The sequence below is a fragment of the Mobula birostris genome, chromosome 3, assembly GCF_030028105.1.
Source record: "Mobula birostris isolate sMobBir1 chromosome 3, sMobBir1.hap1, whole genome shotgun sequence".
NCBI classification, from domain to species: Eukaryota; Metazoa; Chordata; class Chondrichthyes; order Myliobatiformes; family Myliobatidae; genus Mobula; species Mobula birostris.
Window position 1 is genome coordinate 117,589,438 of NC_092372.1, and position 27,955 is coordinate 117,617,392.

At 43.3% G+C, this 27,955-nt stretch overlaps 2 protein-coding genes across 5 annotated transcripts in view; one reads left to right on the top strand and one right to left on the bottom strand.

Moving 5' to 3' along the window:
• The window catches only part of klhl12 (kelch-like family member 12), a 128,030-nt gene extending 125,274 nt beyond the window's left edge, over positions 1–2,756 (top strand). For all 4 annotated transcript variants that reach the window (XM_072253237.1, XM_072253240.1, XM_072253238.1 and 1 more), the window contains exon 13: positions 84–2,756. In XM_072253237.1, coding sequence (XP_072109338.1) covers positions 84–210 — 127 coding nt within the window. In that variant the 3' untranslated portion in view covers positions 211–2,756. The remainder of the gene's footprint in view (positions 1–83) is intronic.
• On the bottom strand, positions 1,566–27,693 carry LOC140195235 (bcl-2-like protein 15). Its single transcript, XM_072253241.1, has 4 exons — positions 27,508–27,693; positions 14,694–14,815; positions 6,937–7,161; positions 1,566–3,314 (listed from the first exon to the last, which is right to left on the bottom strand). The coding sequence occupies exons 1-4, from the start codon at positions 27,590–27,592 to the stop codon at positions 3,300–3,302; spliced, it is 447 nt and encodes a 148-aa protein (XP_072109342.1). The 5' UTR covers positions 27,593–27,693; the 3' UTR covers positions 1,566–3,299.
• Positions 27,694–27,955: the final 262 nt, after the last annotated feature.

A 27,955-nucleotide genomic window follows, 5' to 3' on the forward strand; every position in this document is an offset into this window, starting at 1 on the left:
TCTAAATAGAGAATTGCTTCCACGTGAAGAAAATCCTCCACATTACAGGTGAATACCTTAATCCTCTGCTTTATTCCTGACAGGTATGACGGGAATTCTTTGCTGAGCAGTATCGAGTATTATGACCCAGTTATTGACAGCTGGGATATAGTAACTTCAATGGGAACTCAACGCTGTGACGCTGGTGTGTGCGTGCTGCGGGAGAAGTGAAAAACCAAGCAAGAATAAGAAAAGTCAAGGAGAAGAACTGAATCTCAGCCATGTTTCATTTCAGTTTTGTTGTTTGTCTCTAAGTGCAATATTCGGACTTAAATGTAAATCCATCCATAAGTAAGCAGTAGTTTGCACAGAAAAGTAGTTCTGCGGCCCAGAATCTAGATTAAATGCAAGAATTGGAAAATTTTGACATAGTAGATAACAGTATTTTTTGTACGAATCAGAGATCAGTTACCACGAAACAAACAGTACAGAGTATCAAGGGCAGGAAAGATCTGTGTTTACTGCTTCTACAAATGTGAAGTATGACATTCTAATGTCCACATATCACTGCTAGTGCTTAATCTTTATAGTTGTAATCATGCTCAAATCTTCAACGAGAGCACATCATGAGAACAGTTTTATTAGATAATAATGTTCATGTTTCCAAGACTGCTGCGGCATCTTATTTATATTAAAGTGACTTCTCAGTCCTGAGCACTACTGAAACAAATTTTACACACTCGCCAGTGGCAGCCCTTTCTTACTAATTGTTTTAACTAATTTATACCTGTAAAGGAAAAATGACAAAAATTTAATACATAACCTTTGCACTTTTGTAAAGATGTTAAATTTTGCTGTAGATTTTCATTTATTACTTGTGAAACAGCTTGGCTGTATATAAGGCATTAGCATATTTCACCAGCAGGGTTACCTTCAGAGAAGACGTGAATTTAGAATTCCTCAACATTTCTTTTATCGCCTTATCCGCACTCAACTCTATCAGCACTCAAAGATATTGTGGGGTATCTAACCTGCCTAGTTCAGCCATTATTGTGCAACACCTTATTCCACAATGGAATTAGTTCACCCAATGTTGTGATATTACAAGATAAAGTGTCAAAATTTCTGCCCAGCAGTCATGCGCGCGCACGCTTGTGTTTGTTTGTGTTTTGCTTGGATTTACAGCATCCGCAGATTTCTCTTGTTTGTACATAAATGTTCTCCATTTGCCTGGTTGAGTGCAGTGTAAGGTTATAGTTCTTCACCTTCCATCACTGATAATGTTGCCATTGTGTACAGCCCCTGCAAACGTGCTGCAGTAACTCAAGATTGTAGCAGCAATTGAAAAACTGTTTTCACTACAAGATCACTGTGGAACTGTAAACATTTTCCAGTTTCTCTCCCTTCACTGCAGTCAAAATTGTGGAATATTCCACCTAAGCAGTATTGTGTATGTAACACAATCTAATGAAAAAAGTGGCTTAAAATCACCCACTCACCAACATATGCAAGGGCTCTTACACCCATTACTTAAAGGAACAACATCAACTTAATGTCTGAATTGTGTAAACTGAATGAAAACCATTTTATTTCAAAGTTTCAATTTAGGCAAAATGAGCACAAGCACAATCCAGCTACATTTTATTAAAGCCAACAGTTTTCAGTCTAATAATGGGAATGCACAATAAAATTTACAGAAATACATTCTTAATCATAGGTCTGCACAAATGGTTTAAAGCATGATTGTATTATGTTAAAGATGATAAGTAAACAGTTATCCTGCAATGTGTGCAAAATGCTCAGTAAAATACTATTTTTAACCAATATCTTCCCATTTGTACCCTACAAAACAAGCAGAATGCTTGTGAATTGTGACAAGATCATCAAAAAGACTAAAGAGCACACATAACAAGCTGATCTTGCATCAGATTGGAGTTTCTTTAATCTTCCATAAACCAAAGTATCTGGAATTCTTCTATAAATATGCAAGTGCACAATGTCAGTCAGAACTGACATTAAAACGCAAGATACAATTTATATAGTTTTTGTAAAAAAAATAATCTGAAAGATTCCCTTGTGATATCTCTGTAAATTCTCATCAAAAAAGGCAGTTGGCTGACATAGCAACAGCATACTGGATTTACAGTAATTAAATATTGGTGCTGAGAGGCAGGGTGAAAGACAAACTTTAACATTTGTGTGTAGAAACAAAGGCACAAGGTGCAATTTTTAAACTCGTAGGCTATAGAAAAATGATTGGAGAGCCTTAGTACAACAGTTTGCATGGACCAGGCAACGTGGCATATTGCTGCTCTGGATGAATATCAGTGATGAATTTGCAATTAGTTCCAAGTCAATGTTGTCCCAGTTTAGACAAGCTGATGAACTAATCAAGTTCATTGCTGTATCAGAAAATGGGGCTATTTAGATGGTTTTAGGAAAACTCATCCCGTTAGCCTGGCAGGTTCAATTTAGTAATGATTACTCAACTGTTCAGACAGCATCTGTGGTGACAGAAACAGCAAAAGTTCAGGACAATGATCCAGTATTAGAATTGCTGTTCAACATTTATAAATTCAAACTGTTACGGGTTTCTCTTTCCATCGATATCACCCAAATTGTTGGTTATTCCCAGCATCTACAGCAGTCAGGTTTTTTTTATTAATTAGCTTGAGAAACTATGTGAATTTAATACCATCATTGATTTTGGTCATGGTGGCTAGTCCTTTGTGATATTCGAAAAGTTTGATTCAGATGCTGATATTTTTTTTTTTTTTTTAAATTGTGGAATTTTCCAATTATCTGATGTCCAAGCCTGGGAACTAACACTTAGTAACCTAAAAATATATTTTTAAAAACTGCATTTAAGAATTTGAAAACAAATTGAAAGCTCATTCTTTATATTAGTCAGTCAACTGGTTCAAACATTAGTTTGATCTGTTTCATAGGTCCATGTGAATAGAAGCTAAGACGAGTTACAAATTTTCCTACCACCTGTATTTACAGTTTGTGAGACACCTTGATTTGTTTTTCACTCCAGCTCTTGTGTACAGCATGAATACATTGCTCTATATAAAGAAAGGAAGCCATCACTGTTGCAAAGTGGACAAAATAGTCTCAATCTTCATTGGTCTACCTACTCCCTATCAGTGTACAAGGATTGGCAATCATGTTACTCTGATATATTAGAAGGGGAAATGGCACTCAACGATTTAGAATGTACTGCAGCCCCCATGAAATTGTGTTTGGAATGTGTTTTTAAATGCACTAACTTCACCAATCTTGGCTCTTCTTCCAGCCTCCAAGAATGTGTCTACAGGTCATAAGATCTTCTCCTGAAATGGAAACAAAAGAAAGGATGCTCATGAACATATATAGTTTAGATTCGGGCTCCCTTTCTCCAATCCCAGGGGATAAAACAAAATGCAGTGTTTCTTCTGCAATTTAGGTTTTCTGACCCTGCCCACTATTGAGGACATCGTCAAGAGGCAGTGCCCCAAGAAGGTGACATCCATCATCACCATCTGTCACATGCTCTCCTGGTTACTATCGTCAGATGAGGTACAAGAGCCTCAAGACCCATGCTCAACGATTTAGGAATAGTTTCTTCCCCTCTGCCATCAGATCTCTGAATGGTCCAGGAACCCATGAATGCTACCTTTTTTTTTGCATTATTTGTTTTTGTAATTTTAGATTATGTCTGTGCACTGTTCTAGTGCTGCAACACAGCAAATTTCTCATCATTTCACATCATGTAAAAAAATCTGATGAGGATTATGGGTAATGTAGTCAACAGTTTCAAAATACCAAAGAGAATTCAAAGGATTTGGCAAAATGGGACTTTTAGGGCATAGTTTCAAAATTAAAGGCCAGCCTTTCAGGAAACAGCTCCTTTGTAGATAGCCGTATCATTAATTCCACTTGGAATGTTTTCAGATAACATTCTGCACATGGCACAATACTGAAACATAAAGTAGAAAATTATATCCTATGTGGTAATAGTGAAAGGAATCATTTCTTGTGTTCCTTTTCATGTGGTTGCAGCCATTTGCAATAGGATGTGTTATTCCCTTCATCTATTCAAGTCAGGAAGCTACCTATCCAGAAAGTTACGAACAATGATCCCAGCAAGGGTAAAGAAATCACTGTCTTTAGTATTCCCACACCCACCATACACCAAAGATTCACCCTTGCTGTCCCCACCCTGCAACTATTTCTCATCCAAAAGCTTCCCCTACTGATTATGTCCAACTTTATCAGACAACAGATCTCAAATTCCACCATCTCCAAATGATCAAACTGCCAGACATCTGGAATTGAAGAATGCAAATTTTCCCTAGTATTGGAAACACTGAAAATACCGTCTTTTGTCTCTGTTCAGCCAACAACTCCATTCCACTTTCTGATAACAATGTAAAAACTGAAATCATAGAATTTGCAATTGTGATATCATATTTGATCAGCTGTATTTTCAATCTCGTACTTTAAATAGGAACTTAGATTACATAAAAGTCTTACCTTTGCTCAGCTCACCTACTGCTGGACTCTCAGTACATGCCACTGTTGCCTCTATACTAATCCAGTAACCACCATTCTTGTGTTCACCAGCCTCCTAAAACACTGCTATCCAATCACGTTCTCTCTCACAGTAAATCCTCTTCAGAACATAACCCTTGTGCTTGCATAATTTCAATGTTAAAATTGTATTATTTTCAAATCTGCAGATCTCTGTTCTCCTTTTCAAATCGAGTCCAGTCTCTGACTCCAAGGTATGTGTCCTCAGATTCTGGTTTACATGGCACAAAACTTAATTGCTTGATCACCAGCAATTGCGCCTCAACTACCATGGACTAGGTCTAGAATTCAGTTTTAAACTAACCCCATTGCTTTTCATAATCCACATTTAACACACTATCCCACTCACTCCCTTCAGCTCTGCATCATTCCAAAATTAATTTCACTATTCTATGTTTCTGCAGTCTGCTATATTCACTAACTGTAACACAATGTCTAAGATTAATCCTATTGATTATACAACTACAGCACAAGAATCTTCACACAAACTGCCAAACATCTACAATTAATCTATAGTCAGAGTACCTCAGCATAAAAACAGTCCCTTTGGCCCAGCTAGTAGTACAGAGCAAGTCTTCAAGGCCCGGCAACATAGATTTTCTCTACTCCTTCCATTTTATTGACATCTCCCTGTAGGTAGGTAAGCAGAACTGCACAGAATACTCGACATTAGGCCCCACCTACATCTTATCAACTTCAACATAACATCCCAGCTCCTGTACTCATTACTTTGATTCATCAAGGCCAATGTGCCAAAAGCACCCTATCTACCCGTGACACTATTTCAAGGAATTATAGATCTGTATTCCCAAATCCCTCTGTTCTACTACACTCCTTAGTGGCTTACCGTTCACTGCATAAGTCTTACCCTGGTTAGTCCTCCCAAAGTGCAACACCCCAGACTTGCACTAAGTTCCACCTGCCATTTTTCCACTTGATCCAGATCCCACTGCAAGCTTTGATAGCCATCCTCTCTGTTCACCCTCAGTTTTGATACTATCCTCACATTTGTTGATCTGCTTAAACCCAATTGATTTTTACCTTGCCAAGTGCCTGAATATCCAGCCATCTCAAGCCTACTGGAAATCCCAACTGACCCCGCTCGCTTTTTTAAATCTCGCACTCACAACAAGTCAACTTCTCTCGCAATCTCAAGCCACTAAATGTCACTACTGGCCCTGCTTGCTTTTCAAACCTCAGGCTCACAATCCACAAGCTCTCGTGATCTCAAACCTGCCAAATGACACAACTGGCTGCACTTCATTTTTCAAATCTCATACACAAAACACAATACACAAGTCAATCTCTGCTCTTTCTATAGTATTCTTATCCAACTGATTAGGAATGAACAACTTTATTGCTCTTGTTCTAGCCCTTAAATACATATTTCTTGCTTTGGTATAGGTGCTGATTGCTTCCAAATATCTTAAGAGTGAAAAGCCATTAGAAATTACTAATTGAATTTTGTCCCTCCTTCCTGTACAATACAGGTTTAATGTAGCATTTAAATGGCTGTAGCACCCTCCCCATACCAATTAGAACATTAACAGAACACAACCCTCATTAAGAGGAAGGTACATGTTATCTTGTTCTGTATCTAATGCAGGTGAGATTCCAATTCTGTCCACTGATAAGTTATAGTTGTGTAGGGTGACATATCCCAAAGCACTTCACAATGATTTAATTTTTTTTTTCAAAACAATCAGTTGGCATCTAAACAATCTTGGCCACTTCTTACATCCTTGCTACAGATGTGTTTTATTGTCATACTGTAGCCTGTTTATGCACAAGATAATAGAAAACATATTTTAAGGATAATAGCCAAGTGATAAACATTAAGCAGGACACCAGAAGAACACTGCTTCCTATGGAACCTTGAATATCTACCAGAGGGATCTGGTTGAAAGGCATATTTAAGCAACTACAACAATGTTAGTAAGGTATTGCTCAGATCTTAAGCTCATTTCTGGAAAAGGACTTAACCCTTCAACAAAAGCTCATGGCAAAGTTGCATTGTAATATAAAGTAAAGAAGAAAAGGGTGAAGTACAGTATTGCTCTGGTGAATTAGCTTTCCTGAAAAGTAATCTGTAACAACAAGCTGCTGGAGTAACTCAGTGGGTCAAACAACATCTGCACATCTGCATCAGGACCAAAAATGCAGAGGGGAGATTTCCAGTATAATCAGAGAGTGAGACTGGGTGATTGGTGGATCGAGAGAGGTAGGCAGGTTGAGCCAGGTAGGGGATGGGTACAGCTGGAGTAGATGACCGATGGAGAGGACAAACAAAGAACCGGGGGTGGGGGAGGGGGGGGGGGGCAGAGGAGGCAGCTATCTGCTTGAATTTTCAATCGCTATTGTAATGTTAGGCATGATGCTTACCCATCCTCCTGAACTTTGAATCCATGGCAGCAGCTTTGTATTGATAAAGTTTGTCAACGCAACTTTGACTGTAGGAAGCAATTCAGGCATTTCCTTAGAAATGTTCATTCCCACAACGATAGCAATTCCAAGGAGATTTATCTCAGGACCCAACTGTTGAGCCTGTGCCTGCAGTTCAGGGGTGCTGCATAGCCCAGTCACCATCCCCGAAAACACTTCAGAAGCCTTGTAAAAATAATACAATTTTTAATGTAAAACAATTATTAAACAGAATTGCAACTCAGCACATGCCATTCTAGATATCCAATTTCTTTACCTTTCAGAAGCCATTCCATTTCTGAACAGTTGTCCTCATTTAGATAAGCACTGTATTTTACCAAGTGCGTTTTGACACATCTTCAGTATTTATTTCTTTTCCCCGTTTGAAATTTTGTTTTCCTCATAAATAAACTATAACAGTCTTCTTGAGTAAGGAAGAATAGGAACAAGAGAGAGAGAAATTGAAAAAGAATGATGGAAATGGGACCTGAATTATGGAACTGTAGTAATTGGGTTCCTCCTCTATTGTCTGAACTGTAAATTAGAACATTCATGTAATGTTAAATCAACATTTTTTCACCAATATTGTGACAATAGCAATGCTCACCTTTCCAGATATACTGACTGAGCTGTTGAATATTTCCATCATTTTTATTTTAGATTTCCAACAGAGAAACACAGAAAACCTACAGCACAATATAGCACTTCGAGCCACAAAGCTGTGCCGAACATGTCCCTTCCTGAGAAATTACCTGGTGTTACCCATAGCCCTCTATTTTTCTGAGCTTCATGTACCTGCCCAGGAGTCTTCTAAAAGACCCTATCGTATCCACCTCCAGCACTGTTGCCAGCAGCCCATTCCACCCTCTCACCACTCTGCATAAAAAAACTCACCCCTGACATCTCTGTAGCTACTTCAAGCATTTTAAAACTGTGCCCTCTCGTGCTAGCCATTTCAGCCCTGGGAAAAAGCCTCTCATCATCTTATACACCTCTAACAGGTCCCCTCTCATCCTCTGTCACTACAAGGAAAAAAAGGCCGAGTTCACTCAACCTATTCTCATAAGACATGCTCCCCAATCCAGGCAACATACTTGTAAGTCTCCTCTGCACCCCTCCTATGGTTTCCACATCCTTCCTATAGTGAGGCAACCAGAACTAAGCACAGTACTCCAAGTGGGGTCTGACCAGGGTCCTGTATAGCTGCAACATTACCTTGCGGTTCCCAAACTCAATCCCACGACTGATGAAGGCCATTGCACCATATGCTTTCTTAACCACAGAGTCAACCTGCGCAGCAGCTTTGACTGTCCTATGGACTCAGACCCCAAGATCACTCTGATCCTCCACAAGAGCCTGACCATCAATATCTGACCGACCAAAATGAACCACCTCACACTGATCTGGGTTGAACTCCATCTGCCACTCCTCAGCCCAGTTTTGCTTCCTATCAATGTCCCGCTGTAACCTCTGACAGCTCTCCACACTATCCACAACACCCCCAATCTTTGTGTCATCAGCAAAATTTACTAACCCATCACTCCTCTTCCTCATCCAGATCATTTATAAAAATCATGAAGAGAAGGGGTCTCGGAACAGATCCCTGAGGCACACCACTGGTCACCGACCTCCATGCAGAATATGACCCATCTACAACCACTCTTTGCCTTCTCTGGGCAAGCCAGTTCTGGATCCACAAAGCAATGTCCCCTTGGATCCCATGCCTCCTTACTTTCTCAATAAGCCTTGCATGGGGTACCTTGTCAAATGCCTTGCTGAAACCATTTACACTACATCTATGGCTCTACCTTCAACAATATGTTTAATCACATCCTCAAAAACTTCAATCAGGCTCGTAACGCACAATCTGCCTTTGACAAAGCCATGCTGACTATTCCTAATCATATTATGCCTCTCCAAATGTTCATAAATCCTGCCTCTCAGGATTTTCTCCATCAACTTACCAACCACTGAAGTAAGACTCACTGATCTATAATTTCCTGGGCTATCTCTACTCCCTTTCTTGAATAAGGGAACAACATCTGCAAACCTCCAATCCCCCCGAAACTCTCCCGTCCCCATTGAGGATACAAAGATCATCACCAGAGGCTCAGCAATCTCCCTCCTTGCCTCACACAGTAGCCTGGGGTACACCTTGTCTGGTCCCGGCGACTTATCCAACTTGATGCTTTCCAAAAGCTCCAGCACATCCTCTTTCTTAATATCTACATGCCCAAGCTTTTCAATCCACTGTAAGTCATCCCTACAATCTCCAAGGTAGTTTTCCCTAGTGAATACTGAAGCAAAGTACTCATTAAGTACCTCTACTATCTCCTCTGGAAATACCTACAGTTTCTTTTTGGATTTTCATGATTTCTTTCCTCCTATGTGATTAGAACAGCAAACTTCTTTCACCCTCATCCCACTGAATGGAATAAAGTGCTGAAACCATACAAGGAGCTCGCAACCAAGTTCCATAAAGTTAGGCAAGTGCTATAAATGACAACATATCACTATATAGGCAGTAACAACCTACTTGTTATATCTCTTTGCACTTCACATCTCATCCAGAAACCATTACTCTACAGTTGGAGACTACCATCCATTGAAGTTATTCATAATATTTTAAAGATTAGTTACCTCAGTTACAAATCTAGAAGAGTGCTCGGGATGCAGAGGACACCATTATTACCTGGGGATGGGAAAAAAGACTGCCAAATTCAATTGGGACTGAGCTACATCAGCCAGAGACCACAAGATACAGGAGCAGAATTAGGACATTGGGCCCATCAAATCTGCTCCGCCGTTCCATTGTGGCTGATTTATCTCTTTGATGCCCCGATTAATCAAGAATCTATTAACCTCCGCTTTAAATACACGCAATGACTTGGTCTCCAAAGCTGCCTGTGGCAAAAAATTCCACAGATTCATTACACTCGCTGCAGAGATTTTTTTCTCATCTCTGTTCTAAATGGATCTCCTATTCTGAGACTGTGTCCTAGACTCCCCCATTATAGGAAACACCCTCTCCACATCCACTCTGTCCTGGCTTTTCAATATTCCATAGGTTTCAATGAGATCCCCCTCATTCTTCTAAAATACAGCAAGTACAGGCCCAGAGCCATCAAACACACACGTTAACCCTTTCATTCCCGAATCATTCTTGTGAACTTCCTCTGCATCTGGATGCTTTCCAATGCAGCACATCTTTTCTTAGTTAAGTGCTCACAACACTCCCAAGTGTGGTCTAAACAATCTCTTATAAAGCCTCAGCATTACATCATTGTTTTTTTCATTCTAGACCTCTCGAAACGAATGCGACCAATGCAGCTTCCTCATCACAGACCAAACCTACAAGTTAACCTTTAGGGAATCTTGATCGAGTCTCAAGTCTCTTTGCATCACTGATTTTGCATTTTTCTCCCCATTTAGAAAATAGTCCATGCACTTCTCTACACTAGATTCCATCTGCCACTACATTTTTCCTCTCAGTCTAAGTCTTTTTGCAGATGCCTAGTTCCTCAACACCATCTGCATCTATCTTCATATCATCCGGAAACTTGGCCATAAAGCCATTGATATATAGCATGAAAAGAAGTGGTCCCAACACCGACCCCTGTGGTACACCGCTACTCACCACTGGCCAACCAGAAAGATCCCTCTTTATTCACACGATTTGCCTCCTGCCAGTCAATCAATCCATTGAGCATCTTTCCTGTAATACCATGGGCTCTTATCTTTTTAAGAATCCTCATGTGCAGCACCTTATTAAAGGCCTTCTAAGAATCCAAGAATACAACACCTACTAATACTCCTTTGTCTATCCTGCTTGTTATTGCCTCAAATAATCCCAACAGACTTTTCAAGCAAGATTTTCCCTTAAGGAAACCGAATTTGGCCTATTTTTCATGCGCCGCTAAGTAACCCTAACAATCATCCTTAATAATGGACTCCAACATCTTACCAACCACTGAAGTCAGGCTAATTGGTCTATAATTTCCTTTCTTTTGCCTCCCTTCCTTCTTTAAAAGCAGAGTGACATTTGAAATTTTTCTGTCCTCTGGAACCATTCCAGAATCTAGCGTTTCTTGAAAGATCATTACTAATGCCACCACAATCTCTTCAGCTACCTCTCAGAATCCTGGAGTGTAGCCCATCTGATCCAGGTGACTTACTTACCTTAAGACCTTTCAGCTTCCCACTTTCTCCTTAGTAACAGCATCTACACTCACTTCTGCCCCCGATACTCTCAAATTACTGGCATTCTGCTAGTCTCTTCCACAGTGAAGACTGACGCAAAATACTTAATAAATTAGTCCATCGTTTGTTTGTCCCAATAGCTACCTCTCCCACAGTCCCTTTCCAGTGATCTGATATCCATTCTCACCTCTCTTTTGCTCTATATATAGCTGAATAAACCTCTTTTATATTATTGGCTAGCCTACCTTAATGTTATCACATGCCATCTCGTAACAAGCACCTCTTTTGCTTTTACCTTATCTTTGATTTCCCTTGTCAGCCATACTTGTGACATCCTCCCTTTAGAATACCACTTCATCTTTGGGATGTATCTATCCTGCACCTTCCAAATTGCTCCCAGAAGCTCCAGCCACTGCTGTTCTGCCATCATTCTTGATTGTTTCCCCTTCCAATCAACTTTAGCCAGCTACTCTCTCATGCCTCTGTAATTCATTTTACTTCACTATAATACTGATATATCTGAGTTTAACTTCTCCCTCTCAAACTGCAGGGTGAATTCTATCATTATTATCACTGTCTCCTAAAAGTTCCTTTACCTTAAGCTCCTCAAATCTAGTTCATTTCACAACACCAAATCCAGAATTGCCTTTTCCCTAGGGTGCTCAACCACAAGCTGCTCTAAAAACCCATCTTGTAGGCATTTTATCTTTTGGGATCCAGCAACAACCTGATTTTCCCAATCCACCTACATACTGAAATCCCCTATGATTATCGTAATATTACCCTTTTGACAAGCTTTCTCTATGCCCTGTTCTAATTTGTAGCTCACATACTAGCTACTGTTTGGAGGCCTGTATACAATTCCCATCAGGGTATTTTTACCCCTGCAGCTTCTTAACTACCCACAAGAATTTTATAAGTCACCTCTTTCTAAGGATTTGATTTCTTTTTTTTTACCAATAAAGCCACCCCACCCCCTCTGCCTACCTGCCTGCCCTTTTGATACAATGTGTATCCTTGGATGTTAAGCTTCCAACTATGATCTTCTTTCAACCATGGCTCAGTGATGCCCGCATCTTACCTACCAATCTTTATCCGTACTACACGATCATCTAACTTACTCCGCATACTGCATACATTCAAATAACACCTCCAGTCCTGTTTTCACCCCCCTTTTTGATTTTGGGTCCATGTTTACACTTCAACTCACCCTACTGACATCAATTTGCCCATCCTTCCTCAGTCTCACTATACACTACATCTGGTTGTATACCAACTGCCCCATCCTCAGCCCTATCACTCTGGCCCATCCCACCGCCAAATTAGTTTATAACCCTGCCCCCAACAGTTCGAGCAAACCAGCCGAAGCAAGAATATTGTTTCTCCCTCAGGTTCAGGTATAATCCATTCTTTTTGTTCAGATCATACCTTCTCCAGAAGAGATCCCAATGATCCCAAAATCTGAACCCCCCCCCCGCACCAATTCTTCAGCCACACATTCATCTGTTAAATCATCCCAATCTTTCTCTCACTGGCACGTGGCACAGGCAGCAATCCAGAGATTACTAGCCTGGATGTCCTGCTTTTCAGCTTTCAATGTAACGCCCTGAATTCTCTCTTCAGGACCTCCTCCCTTTTCCAACCTATGTTATTGGTGCCAGTATCTACTATGAATTCCAGTTGCTCTGTCTTGCTCTTTAGAATGCTATGGACTCAACTCTTGACCCTGGCACCCAGGAGGCAACATTTCATCTGGGAGTCTCTTTCACGTCTACAGAATCTTCTGACTACTCCTCTAACTATAGAACCCCTATCACTACTACACACGTCTTCTTCCCCCTCACGTTTTGAACCAGAGCCAGACTCAGTGCGAGAGACCTGACTGCTTTGGCTTTCTTCTACTATGTCATCCCTCCCAAAAGTGTCCGAAGCAGTATACCTGTTGTTGAGGGGAATGGCCACAGGGCTATTCTGCCTTGGCTGCCTATTCCATTTCCTCCTCTTGCCAGTCACCCAGTTGCCTGTGTAATCTGTACGTAACTGTGTACCTTGGGTGTAACTACCTCTCTGTATGTCCTCTCTATTAACCCCTCAGCACCTTGAACGGTCTGGAGTTCATCCAGTTCCAATTCCTTGACATTGCCTGTTAGAAGCTGCAGCTGGATGGCTAGGATACTAGATGGCTAGAGCTAGATGAGAAGGAAAGGGGAATACATGTTTAAAAATGGGGTGATAATGACAGCGAGTGCCTGTATGAGGCATAGAGAGAGAAAATACACCTCAAGGAGAACTGGGAATGAATGTAGTGTGTACTGCCGACAAAGAAGAGGTATAGATTCTCTGCAAGGGAAGTGTTGTAGGGCGAGTTTTGTTTAAGGAACATGGTTGAAAAAAATAGATATGACTGGAGGATTGGTGGGCTTTTCATTTACCTCAGGGATCTAGGCATCAAGAGACCAGTATTAATTGCCCCATCTAATTCTCCTTGAGGAAGTGCAAGTGAGTTTTTTTTCTCAGTGCCACTGAACAGGGAGTTCAAGGATTAAGCCCTGGTAATGTAGAAGGACCAGGGATTCATTTCTAAATCAAGTTTGTGACAAACTTAAGTGGAGCTGCAGATAATGTTCAAATGCAACTGCTTGACAATGTATCAACATCTCCATTCCTGACTCCGTGATGGAATAAAGGTAACTGATGAAGCAGTTAAAGTTGCCTATGCCCAGGACACTGTCCTGCATCACACACAGCAGGGCAGGCAGCATCTATGGAAAAGAGCAAACAGATGACATTCTGGGCTGAGCCCCTATGAAGGGTCTAGGCTCAAAATGACGACTGTCACTCTTTTCCACAGATGCTCCCTGACCTGTTGAGCTCCTCCTGCACTTTGTGTGCATGTTGCTCTGGATTTCCAGCGTCTGCAGATTTTCTCGTATTTCTGTTCTTTGTTAGCATATAGGGTTTTCGATCTAAAACATCAAACACTACCTGAGTGCCTTCGACAATTCTGTTTACTTCTGTAATCTCTGAAATTTGGAAGAACAAGGATATCTCATAGAAATTTGCTAATTTCTTAAGGTTCTACAGGCTACCTTTACGAATGATGTCTTTCTGAAGATTCAAATTTCACTTATTAAATCTATTGATTACAGATCAGTAACATAGTTAAAGGAATGGTAAATTTGCTTTGTGTAGCACATTCTTGACTGTACCACCATTGGCTTCAACATCAAAACATTCCTTTTAGATCATCTCCCTCCAATGAGCTGTTAACTCATTAATAGTGACAGCGATTGAAAATTGACAAACTCTTGATCGTTTTCCCCCCAGTTCACCTGTACTATAGAAAACAGGATAATTATCACATTGTTAATGCTGGTGAATGATTGCCACATAAACCTATCAGCTGGCAAGTGATGTGTTGTCTAAACTAAGGTGTTGGCTGCTTAGTTTGAATTATGCAACACATTAAAGTTTCTGCATATTCTAAGGTTCTGTATGCTACTTTAATAACTACATACCTGATCCTTTGCCAGCTCACGCAACTTGGGTTGAAGATTTTTCACATGTGGCTGAATTATTTGATTGTATTCATCTCCAAGCCTCCGTAGACACTGAGCTACCTTGAGAACCTCTTCATCCCCTGCAACACACAAAAAAACAGAAATGAACAAGAGAAATGAATACATCCTCTCCTCATCAAGAAGGGGATTGATTTCAATGTGTTGTGTCAGGAACCAATTTATCACGGCAGTCAATTACTCCAGAATAAGGTAGTATTGCGTGTTAAGCACAAGAGATTCTGTAAATGCTGGAAATCCAAAGCAACAAAAAAAACACTAGAGGAACTCATTAGGTCAGGCAGCATCTATGAAGGCGAATAAAAAGTCGACATTTCAAGCCAAGACCCTTCATCATGACTGGAAAAGAAGGGGGCTAGAATCCAAATTGGGGGGGGGGGGGAGGAGGAGAAGGGGAAGAAGTATGAGCTAGAAGGTGATAGGTGATGCCAGATGAGGGGCAAGGTAGCTGGGTGTGGTTGGGGTATGAAGTGAGAAGCTGGGAGGTGATAGGTGGAAAAGGTAAAGGCTGAAGAAGGAATCTGACAGGAGAGGTTAGTGGACCATAGGAGAAGGGGAAGGAGGGGGGGGCACCAGGAGGAGGTGATGGGCAGGTAAGAAGGGAAGAGATAAGACTGGTGCCGGAATGCGGAATGGAAAAGAGAGAAGGGGAGTGGGTGAGAAATTACTGGAAGTTAGAGAAATCAATGTTCATGCCATCACGTTGGAGGCTACCCAGATGAAATGAGATGCTTCTGCTTCAGCTGAGTGTGGCCTCATCGTGACAACAGAGGTGGCCATGAACCGAACGGGAATGGAAAGCAGAATTAAAATGGGTGGTCAGACACATGGGAAATCCTGCCTGTTGTGGCAGATCTGGTCTTTATATGATTGCAGACCCATGAATGCTTTAGCCTTGCCTTTATCAGTTTTTATAAAATTGATAACAATACAGCAGTTTACTTGGACTTCCAGAAGGCTTTTGACAAGGTATCCCACAAGAGGTTAATAATCAAATTACAGGAAGTAGAGATTCAGGGTAAGGTGTGCAAATGGGTGCTGAATTGACTTAAAAACAAAAAAACAAATTATGGTGAGAGCATCATTTTCACACCTGGATGATGTTAAAAGTGGGGTTCTGCAGGGATTAGTTTTGGGGTCGGTGCTTTTTTTTTAAAAATTTGGATAAGCACATTAACAAATAAACAAATAAAGTTTGCAATGACACAAAATTAGAGGAATGGGCGGACAACATTCAGGCAGCAGAATCAATACAGTTAGATCTAAACAAAATCAGGATGTGGGCAGATGAAATTTAATCTAAGTAAATTTAAAGTATTACATATTGGAAGTAGAAACATTAAATATAAATATACAATGGGGGGGGGGCTTTGAGTTAGAAAGGATTTGGAAGTCCTGATAGACTCATCACTATCAACATTTAGACAATGCACAGAAGCAATCAGGAAGGCTAACAGAATATTGGACTACATAATGCACTCAGTGGAGGTCAAATCTAGAAACGATCTCCTTAAGCTGTATAATGCGTTTGTGAGGCCACACCTTGAGTAGTTTGTACAATTTTGGTCTCCATATTATGAGGGACGTGAAGGCACTGGAGAGTGTTCCGAGAAGGGCGACTGGACTCTTTCCAGGTCTGCAGGGTATGTGTTATAAAGAAAGAACTAAATCTTTTTAGCCGAAGTAGACATAGAATGAGAGGAGACATGACAGAAGTGTTCAAAATCATTGAGGGTAAAAGTAAGGTGGATGCCAGCTGCTAGTTCAACATTAATCCATCAACAAGGACACAGGGAGATTTCAGACTAACATCAGGAAGCATTTCACTGCAGAGCGAGTTGTGGACACATGGAACAACTATCTAGTTGTGTAGTTGAGAGTAGTACCTTAGAGACTTTCAAATCTAAAGCAGAATGGGTGGGATCCTTCATGGTGTTAATGGCCCTTTCTCGACACCTTTCAGTATAAACGTCCTTGATGACGGGTGGGCTGATGTCAGTGATGCATTAGCATAGAGCCTTCCTGTTTGCCGCAGTACAATTTCCATATCATTCAGTGATGCATGGTATGGAAACTACAACACTTCTGTAGAATGACATGAGTAAAGATGTACATAGTCCAGCTCTTTTTAGCCTGCTGAGAAAGTAGAGGAGCTGGTGACCTTTCCTGACTGTGTAGGATGTGTTCTGGGACCACGAGAGGTTGCACAAGATGTGCGCTCTTTGGAATCTGAAACTGCTCGCAGTTTTCACTGTTGTACAGAAGGATGTGAGTGGTGAGAGCTCTCCTGAAGTTGGTCATTAACTCCTTTGTCTTGTTGACATTGAGGAAGAGATTATTTGTCTGCTATCAGATCTCAAACTCTTCCACCTCATCTCTGTAGGCCATCTCATCATTGTCAGTGATGAGCTGCATAGTCATGGCTGAGCAGAGTGTACACCAATGGGCTATACAACCGAATAAAAGATAACAAATATTTTGCCTTTAAGAAGCACAGCAAAGAAAAACCCTGGGAACTGTTGGCCAATAGTTAGGTAAGTTAGAGTTTTGATGGATAAATTGCAACTGGGTAGTCAGCATGGATTTGTGCATGGTAGATCATGTCTTACAAACTTGATTCTGTTTGATGAAGTGAGCACAAAATTTAGGGCTGGCAGGACAATAGATTTGATTTATGAGATTTAACAAGGCCTTTGGTAAGGTTCCACATGTTAAGCTGCTGTTGGTTAGAAGATATAAAACTCAGGGAGAGTTGCTTAATGGATACACAATGGCTTGTCAGCAAAAAACAAAGGTGATAGTGTTTCTCAAACTGAAGGACCGTGATTAGCACATATCTTGCATCAGTGTTGGACCCATTGTTACTTGTCATCTATATCATGGATGTCGATGAGAATATACAAGTCACGAATAGAAAGTTTGCAGACGATGGAAGTATAGGTGGAATAATTAAAGTGGAGAGGTGGAGAAACATCTCTACCAAAGGAGGTCAAGATGTTCCTCCCCTCCGCCAGCCTGCAGGTCACCCTTGGGAAAGGTGTAGGCACTTGCTTAGCCCCCCGATCAGGTTCATATGAAGCAAGTGGTGGATAGTCATATGAGTAGCTGGTACATAACACAATTCCTGGTTATGTGACCACTGATACCAGGCAAACAATCTCTGAAGACTATAATTATGGCTGGTACCCACCATCTTGTAAAGACATTACCCAGAAGAAGGCAATGGCAAACCACTTCTGCAGAAAAATTTACCAAGAACAGTCAAGGTTATAAGACCATGATCACCTACGTCATACAACATGGGGCATAATGATGATGATAACAGACAATGAAGATTATCAAACCTACAGGAGGATCTTGAGCAACACACACAGAAGTTCCTGGTGAACACAGCAGGCCAGGCAGCAGCTCTAGGAAGAGGTACAGTCGACATTTCGGGCCAAGACCCTTCATCAGGACTAACTGAAAGAAGAGCTAGTAAGAGATTTGAAAGTGGGAGGGGGAGGGGGAGATCCAAAACGATAGGAGAAGACAGGAGGGGGAGGGATGGAGCCAAGAGCTGGACAGGTGATTGGCAAAAGGGATGTGAGAGGATCACAGAACAGGAGGCCCAGGGAGAAAGACAGGGGGGGGGGGGGGGGGACCCAGAGGATGGGCAAGGGGTATAGTCAGAGGGATAGAGGGAGAAAAAGGAGACAGAGAAAAAAAGAATGTGTATATAAATAAATAAATAATGGATGGGGGTACGAGGGGGCATCAGCGGAGGTTAGAGAAGTCAATGTTCATGCCATCAGGTTGGAGGTTATCCAGACGGAATATAAGGTGTTGTTCCTCCAACCTGAGTGTGGCTTCATCTTTACAGTAGAGGAGGCCATGGATAGACATATCAGAATGGGAATGGGACGTGGAATTAAAATGTGTGGCCACTGGAAGATCCTGCTTTCTCTGGCGAACAGAGCGTAGGTGTTCAGCGAAACAATCACCCAGTCTGCGTTGGGTCTTGCCAATATATAGAAGGCCACACCGGGAGCACCAGATGCAGTATATCACCCCAGCCGACTCACAAGTGAAGTGTCGCCTCACCTGGAAGGACTGTCTGGGGCCCTGAATGGTGGTAAGGGAGGAAGTGCAAGGGCATGTGTAGCACTTGTTCCGCTTACAAGGATAAGTGCCAGGAGGGAGATCGGTGGGAAGGGATGGGGGGGTGGGGACAAATGGACAAGGGAGTTGTATAGGGAGCGATCCCTGCGGAAAGGGGGGGGGGGGGAGGGAAAGATGTGCTTAGTGCTGGAGGTGGCGGAAGTTACGGAGAATTATATGTTGGACCCGGAAGCTGGTGGGGTGGTTAGTGAGGACAAGGGGAACCCTATTCCTATTCCTAGTGGGGTGGCGGGAGGATGGAGTGAGAGCAGATGTACGTAAAATGAGGGAGATGTGTAAAATGGGGGAGATGTGTTTGAGAGCAGAGTTGATGATGGAGGAAGGGAAGCCCCTTTCTTTAAAAAAGGACATCTCCTTCGTCCTGGAATGAAAAGCCTCATCCTGAGAGCAGATGCGGCGGAAACGGAGGAATTGCGAGAAGGGGATCGCATTTTTGCAAGAGATAGGGTGAGAAGAGGAATAGTCCAGATAGCTGTGAGAGTCAGTAGGCTTATAGTAGACATCAGTGGATAAGCTGTCTCCAGAGATAGAGACAGAAAGATCTAGAAAGGGGAGGGAGGTGTCAGAAATGGACCAGGTAAACTTGAGGGCAGGGTGAAAGTTGGAGGCAAAGTTAATAAAGTTAACGAGCTCAGCATGCGTGCAGGAAGCAGCGCCAATGCAGTCGTCGATGTAGCGAAGGAAAAGTGGGGGACAGATACCAGAATAGGATTGGAACATAGATTGTTCCACAAAGCCAACAAAAAGGCAGGCATAGCTAGGACCCATACGGGTGCCCATAGCTACACCTTTAGTTTGGAGGAAGTGGGAGGAGCCAAAGGAGACATTATTAAGAGTAAGGACTAATTCCACTAGACGGAGCAGAGTGGTGGTAGAGGGGAAATGATTAGGTCTGGAATCCAAAAAGCAGAGAGCTTTGAGACCTTCCTGATGGGGGATGGAAGTATATAGGGACTGGACATCCATGGTGAAAATAAAATCATTGAAAAGTTTCAGAGCGTGAGAAGTGTCACGAACATAGGTAGGAAGGGATTGAACAAGGGGGTATAAAACAGTGTCGGGGTATGCAGAAATAAGTTCGGTGGGGCAGGAGCAAGCTGAGACAATGGGTCTACCTGGACAGGCAGGTGTGTGGATCTTGGGTAGGAGGTAGAAATGGGAAGTGCAGGGTGTGGGATCTTGCTCTTGATCAGCTGAGTGAGTGGACCAAGGAATGGTAAATAGAGTCTTCTGGTAAGATGATAATATGCTCTGCCTCAGTGGCCTGTCCGGGTCCAACCAAAGGGGGATGCTTTGTCTTGCATGTCTTTCTTTTTTTTCCCCCCACAATCGCAAAAGACTCTGCTAGATACTAAGAACATCAAGTACTGCAGGACTTTCCCATCACCAAGCTGCTTGATATAAGGATGGAGCTGGACTTGGGTATCATTGCTGTGTTGTCATCTGGACTTCTCGTGTACCTTTGGATGGTGCATGGTGCAAGTGACTGTCTTGGACGTTTTTATTGTGATCGCAAGACCCTGTTTTACATTAGTAATAGAATACAAGTCCAGTTCAGTGGTTCATTCATGAGACTGACGGCGGGGGGGAGCTGCATTCCCTTGTTTGTAGCAAAGACAAGGGCCATGCTGTCGAGTCACCTGTTGTAGCCAACCAGGAGAGGTGGCACAGAGGCAGTGTGGTAAAGCCTCGGTGGGCTACACTGGGTTGTGAGCTGGCCCCTCCCATTTCTGCTAAGCATCACCCCCCACCCACCGGTGTTCGCTCAGTGGACAGACAGGCTAATCCAGTCCAATTTAACATGAATTCTACAGTCAAACCATTCAGAGACTTAGACTATATATGTTTTCCTTGGTTCTGTATAGAGGGAGAGGGAGAGGGAGAGGGAGAGGGAGAGGGAGAGGGAGAGGGAGAGGGAGAGGGAGAGGGAGAGGGAGAGGGAGAGGGAGAGGGAGAGGGAGAGGGAGAGGGAGAGGGAGAGGGAGAGGGAGAGGGAGAGGGAGAGGGAGAGGGAGAGGGAGAGGGAGAGGGAGAGGGAGAGGGAGAGGGAGAGGGAGAGGGAGAGGGAGAGGGAGAGGGAGAGGGAGAGGGAGAGGGAGAGGGAGAGGGAGAGGGAGAGGGAGAGGGAGAGGGAGAGGGAGAGGGAGAGGGAGAGGGAGAGGGAGAGGGAGAGGGAGAGGGAGAGGGAGAGGGAGAGGGAGAGGGAGAGGGAGAGGGAGAGGGAGAGGGAGAGGGAGAGGGAGAGGGAGAGGGAGAGGGAGAGGGAGAGGGAGAGGGAGAGGGAGAGGGAGAGGGAGAGGGAGAGGGAGAGGGAGAGGGAGAGGGAGAGGGAGAGGGAGAGGGAGAGGGAGAGGGAGAGGGAGAGGGAGAGGGAGAGGGAGAGGGAGAGGGAGAGGGAGAGGGAGAGGGAGAGGGAGAGGGAGAGGGAGAGGGAGAGGGAGAGGGAGAGGGAGTGGGAGAGGGAGTGGGAGAGGGAGTGGGAGGGGCTCCGCCAGGTTTCAGATGCCCAAGACACACCGTACGAATAGTACACCAAATGAGCTTGTCATGATGGCGTCCCAGCAACTCCACCAGGAGTTAAGGGCACAGACAGACAGACACCACCATATATACTCCGGGCAGTCTGCTACATGCTTTGCAGGTTGGCCCTGGAGGACGCTGTTTCATTTGGCTGTATTCATGTTGAACCTGAACTTAATTCTGATAAGTACAAGATGCTGCATTTTGAAAGGTTAAACCTAGGCAAGATTTTCGCAGTGAATGGCAAGGCCCTAGGAGTGCTGTACAACAGAATGAGTGAGAAGAATGTTTATAGTTCACTGAAAGTGGAGTCACAGATAGAGAAAAAACACAGATGCTGCCTGACTTGCTGAGTTCCTCAAGTGTTTTGTGCGTGTTGTCACAGATTGCAGCTTTTGGGATGGTGGCCATCAGAAGCTTGAGCATTAAGTATAAAATTTGGGAAGCCATGGTGCAGTGTACGAGATGCTGGCAAGGCTGACTGGGAGTACTGTGTTCTGTCTTGGCTGCCTTGCTATAGAAAAGATGTTATTAAGCTGGAAAGAGTGCTGAAAAGGTTTACTCCAGCAGGACTTATGAACAGTCGACTTTATTCCTTGGAGTACAGGAGATCCTACAAAGTTGTACAAAATCATGAGGGGCATAGATAGAATGAAAGCACTCGCTCCTCCCTCCAAGGCTGGGGAATTAAGAACTAGAGGGCGTAGGGTTAAGGTGAGAGAGGAAAGATTTAAGAGGAATTTGTGGTGTACCTTTTTATTTACAAAAAGAGCGGCAGCTACGTGGTATCAGCTGCCAGAGGAAGTGGCTGAGGTAGCTACAATAACTTGTGAAAGACACTTGTACAACTACATGGAATGGAAAAGTTTAGAAGTTTACGGGCCAAACCACTGGGGTTAGCATGGATGTGGCTGCGCGCTTCCATGGGCCAGCTGGGCTGCAGGCCCAGATCTGTGTGTCTACTGTAAACATCCACATCACATCTATGCAAATAAAAACAGCACAGTCTCTCCCAGGTCCATTGTATAAAGGAAGGAAGGAGTTGCTTAGAAAAGTGCAACATTCAGTAACTATATTTTCCATTTTGTAGACCAACTCAAACTTGAGGTAGCATTTGAAGATCTTTAAGATCTGAAGTGCATTGCTTCAACATAGAGTATAACAAACTTCCTCTTGAAAGCAGGAATGGCTGCACAAATCAAAACTTGCCTGTTCTCAAGAAATAGTGACACCACAATCTACTGCATCCTAGTCAGGAACTTGCACAGTTATTCCTAGCCACATATACAGGGTACAATAAGGACACAAGAAATGCAGCGGCCATTTGGTCCCCTTGAGCCTGTTGCATTATTTGACACACTTTATCTCACTTTCACATACTTGCCTGGTTCCTATAATTCGCCAATTTCCCTAAGAACGAGAAGTCCATCAATCTTGGTCTTCAATGTTCTGGGTAGAAAATTGAGGATTCACAGCTTTTTAACAGAAGTGCTTCTTCATTTCAATTTTAAAGAGGGTGCACCTTATCCTGAGACCTCAATTCCAAATTCTCCAGGAAGCAAGTATCCTCTCAATATTAACCTTTCAAGATGGGCAGTATCTTAAAGAAAAGCTGGAAATTCTGGAAATACAATCGTCCCTCGGCATCCGCGGGGGATTGGTTCCAGGGCACCCGCGGATACCAAAATCCGCGGATGCTCAAGTCCCTTATATAAAATGGCATAGTATTTGCATATAATCTATGCATATCCTCACGTATACTTTCAGTCATCTCTAGATTAATTATAATACCTAATACAATGTAAATAGTTGTTATACTGTACTGTTTTGGGAATAATGACAAGAAAAAAAGTCTGTACATGTTCGTAGCTCTTCTGGGAACGCTGATGCCGCCTCGGCACCAGCCGATGCCGATTCTCCTGTGATCTTTAGGTTCTTGAGGCTATAGCACTTTACATAGCCAGCCAGCCATCCCTTACTAGCCTTAAACTCCTTCCTCTCGCTCACAAGTAGCGAACGAACGAGACGCGAGGCGAACAACACTCAAACAATGAGTGCTGGAGAGAGACTGAGGATCTGTGAAATGGCGGGAGGCTACAGCAGGGTATGCCTACACATCACTTCATTTGCGTGGATTCAGCGTAGTGCTCAGCGCGCGGCAAATTCAAGTTTTGCTTTTTGGAACTTCCTGGAATTTTTTTGCCAATATTTTTGATCCACAGTTGGTTGAATCCGTGGATGCGGAGGACCATCTGTAGTTAGATCATGAAGCAACTGTAAACAGAGAGAAGCAGTTCCAGCATTTTCTGTTTTATTTCAGATTTGCATCATCTGCTGTTCTTTTCACTTTATCTTCAGGATCTTACATGTTCGGCAATATCATTTATTATTTTTCTGAACTCCTGCAGAGTGCAAGCTCAAGGTAACCTTGATCTCATGAAAAATCTCGAAGACCATCATATTCTTCCTTAAATACAGAGGCCAACAATATCACCAAATTCTTGTATAGCTGTGCCAAAATGTACCTATTGATAAGCATTCCATTCCTCCTGCAAAAAAGGCCAATATGCCAGTCTTTTAATAAATACCTGAATTTTAATTTTAATGCTTGTGCGACCAAGATCTCCGCTAACATCAGCTGTTAATAGGCTTACAATGTGCGCCCTCGATTTCTTATTTTTTGATTTGTATTCATTGTGTATAAACAACATTTCGCACCCCTGCAAATTCCTCACTTTTAATTCGGATTCAGCTTCAGCTATTTTTTTGTGCATACTTATGGGAACTCCTTCAACTGTCTTTTATTTCTTCCTCAGCTATCACATTTTTAGCCTAGTTTCTCATTACATCTGCTCCTTTTAAGTTTTTTCCCCCAATACTTTGCTGGTTTCTCAAGTTTTTCTAATCTTTAAGCCTGCCATTGTTATTCACAAAATAATTCAGCCTTTTCTTTCTAACACTACTCTTAATGCCTTTAGTTAGGCACTTCTTTCTTGTTAATATTTATGAAATATTAAACATTGCTGTTGGTCATCTACTGTCACACACTTTAATTTAAAGTCCCTGCCCACCTTAGTCAACACTCAATATGACACAACTTTTATCTTCAACTCTCTGTAGTCTAAAAGTGGTTCATCTTATTTCTGGCCCACTCATATCCCATGAAAGTTAATCCTGTCCTCAGTACAGATTAGTTAAGTGCCATCAAGTCGTCGACTCATGGCGACCCTATGGATAGTTGCCCTAAATGGGTTTCGATACACGCAAAGGCAGCTCAGCGTAGATCACGTTGCAGTAAAGCTGTCCTTATTGTGTCCATCCGATTGGTGGCCTTCCTTTCTTCTGTTGTCCTTCCACCATGCTGAGGAGAATAGCCTTTTCCAAGGAGCTGTTTCTTCGCATAATATGCCAAAGTACAACAGGCGGAGTCTTGTCATTTGGTCCTGCTGAGAGAGACTTGGTTTGATCCTGTTGAGCTGTGGTCCCCAACCTCCGGGCCACGCACCAATACCGATCCGCGAAGCATGCAGTGGTGCAGCGGTAGCCGGAACGCACCCGGCACATCTTTAAGAAAAAAGCCGAAATAAACAAGCTAATTAATTAGGTGTCACCTCTGATCTGGGCTGCACCTAATTAATTAAAAATGCATACACGAGGGAATCTGCAGATGCCGGAAATTCAAGCAATACACACAAAAAATGCTGGTGAACGCAGCAGGCCAGGTAGCATTTTTTGTGTGTATTACCTAATCAATTAGCTTGTTTATTTCGGCTTTTTACTTAAGGATGTGCTGGGTGTGCTCCGGATACCGCTGCACCGCTGCATTCTTCGCGGATTGGTATTGGTCCGCGGCCCTGAGGTTGGGGACCCCTGTTGTTGAGGACTGATTGTTCTGAGAGAGGTCCACAAGATGTGTGATATTTTTCTCTAGCACTACATTTCAAAGGCATCAATACACTTCCTATCCTCCTCCTTTCCCAACCATATGTCATTGAGAACACTATCACCTGCATAAGTAAAATCTTTGTATGCAGAGATAGATTCTTGTTCCTGCAGATCTTCTCTCAATCCTTAATGGCTACTCTGCCAAGAGTGATCCTTCGTTGGATTTCCTGACTGCTTACCACTTTGGTATTAATCATTGATCCAAGTAAGTTGAAACTTTCACCACTTCAATTTCCTCTCCATCGAGATTGAAATTGGTTGTGCTGCCAGTAGTCATAACCTTAGACTTCCTTGAGTTAAGGTGCATGTTCAGATCATCTGACTCCATGCCAATTCATATTTGGCACAAATAGGAGTCTAGGTTATTGGGCTGTTTGCTCTGCTTTGGAACTTGTCCCTTCACTCTGCCTGAAAAGCTTTCTTATTTCTTTGTTATTACTTGCACAAAACTGCAGCTATGAAGAGACGATCCCATCTGAAGCTGAAACAAATTCAAGAGAAGACGTATGTGACTTTGGGATGTTCAGGTTCCACATGTCAAATATGATCACAGTGCAATTAGAGTACTATACTGGCATGGATTGAGACTGGTTAAAGAACAGTAAAGAAGAGGAAGAAAGTAATCATATTCAGTTGGAAGACTATGACTAGGTATTTGACAAAGAGAAGAGTGCTGGAACTTCAGGTGTGTACAACCTACATCAATGATTTCCATGAGATAAGTTAAAAATTTTGCTGATGATTGAAACCTGGGTCCCAGTGTGGATTGCAGGGATTAAAGGTTAGCTGAAAACACACAATCAAATGTGTCTTTTGTGTTAAATCAAATTAGCAAAGATTTGCAGGGCAGCCATCAAGTGTCACAATGCTTCCAGCGCCAACATAATTAGCCCACAACTAACCTTAACCATCTATGGAATGTAGGAGGAAACCAGGGCACCCGGAGGAAAACCCCATGGACAAGGAGCAGGTGCCAACAGGAAATGAAACCCAATTGGCGATCGCTGGTGCTGTAAAGTGATGCTCTAAGAGGTACAGTGAACAAATAAGGACATAGGTGAAATATAAAGTAGAAAAAAAGCAGCATATCATTAAACAGTGAGAGGTTTAATCACTGAAAGTTAACCTGTAGGTACTGAAAGAAATGAGGAAGGAGCACAATATCTTGGTTACCCTTATTGTAAATAGATTTTTCAACAGGAGGTATTACTGGAATTTTAACGAGACCGAGTGAAGCCACACTGTACAGCCCTGGTCTCCCTACCCAAGGAAGAAGATGGGTGTAACCAAAGGTTTATTGGATCAATTCTTGTAATGGGGAATTGTTCAGTAAGGAGAGTGTTGGTGGAGAGACCCGTACTCTCCTGAATTTAGCAGATATAAGCAAACTGTTTCCCAATTGATATATTCCCAGTGCAGCGAAACAAAGCACAAGCCATTCAGGCCTGAGAAAAGAAAATCCTTCACTTACATGGTGCTTGTAATTCCCTACCTCAGCAGTGCGCACATTCACGATAGACCTTGACAAATTTTTAATTATGAAGGAAATCAAAGGAATACATGGTACACGCAGGAAAGTGGCGGAGGTTTATTACTGCCTTTGTATGGTTCCATTTAACACCTGGGAATCCAGGGATAAGGGAAAGCAGTGGGATGTTTAAAAGGTAATCATAATGAACGGCACGAGGAGGGAAAACAGTTGACTCCTACTTTCATTATTAATCTTATAACAATTCTATTCATGCTCTCGCTCTCTCGCTGACCCCCAAAGATTTTTAAACTAGATGGGCAAGAGCCTTCAAACCTCCTGCTCCATCATCTTCACTTCCTCCACATTCCCAAGTATGGCGACACCTCCTCCCATTACAGACCCTCTTCCACCACCCCACACAGTCCCTCCTCCCACGATAGCCGCCCTCATCCCCCTCCAAACGACAAGGTCCCTCCCCTATCACAGCCCCTCTTCCTCCAGCCCACCACACGGAATCCATCCCCCTCACAGCATCCCCTTTCTTCATCGCACACCTCTCTCCCACCACCGCCCCACCCCCCCGCGGCCAAATTCCCCCTCCCACAGCAATGGAGGCCGCTCAAACGCCCTTCCCGCCCGGCCCCAGGTGCCTCCAACCTGGGTCGCCACAGTCCGTCTCCAGGAAGTCCTGCTCCAGCAGGTGCTCCACGATGAGCGCGACCTGCTCACTCAGTTCCCGCATAGTGCGCCGAACTTGCAATGTGCCCGCTTCAGAGAAGAAGGAAGTTACTGCACCGCCGCCGTTCTTCCTCCACAAAACGTGGGCCCGGCCCCGCTGCCGCGTCGGACCAAGCCCCGCCCCCGCGATCGGACCAAGCCCCGCCCCCGCGATCGGACCAAGCACCCCCCCCCCCCGCTGCCGAGCCCGGGCCAAGCCCCCCCCCCGCTGCCGAGCCCGGGCCAAGCCCCCCCCCCGCTGCCGAGCCCGGGCCAAGCCCCCCCCCCGCTGCCGAGCCCGGGCCAAGCCCCCCCCCGCTGCCGAGCCCGGGCCAAGCCCCGCCCCCGCTGCCGAGCCCGGGCCAAGCCCCGCCCCAAGCCCCGCCCC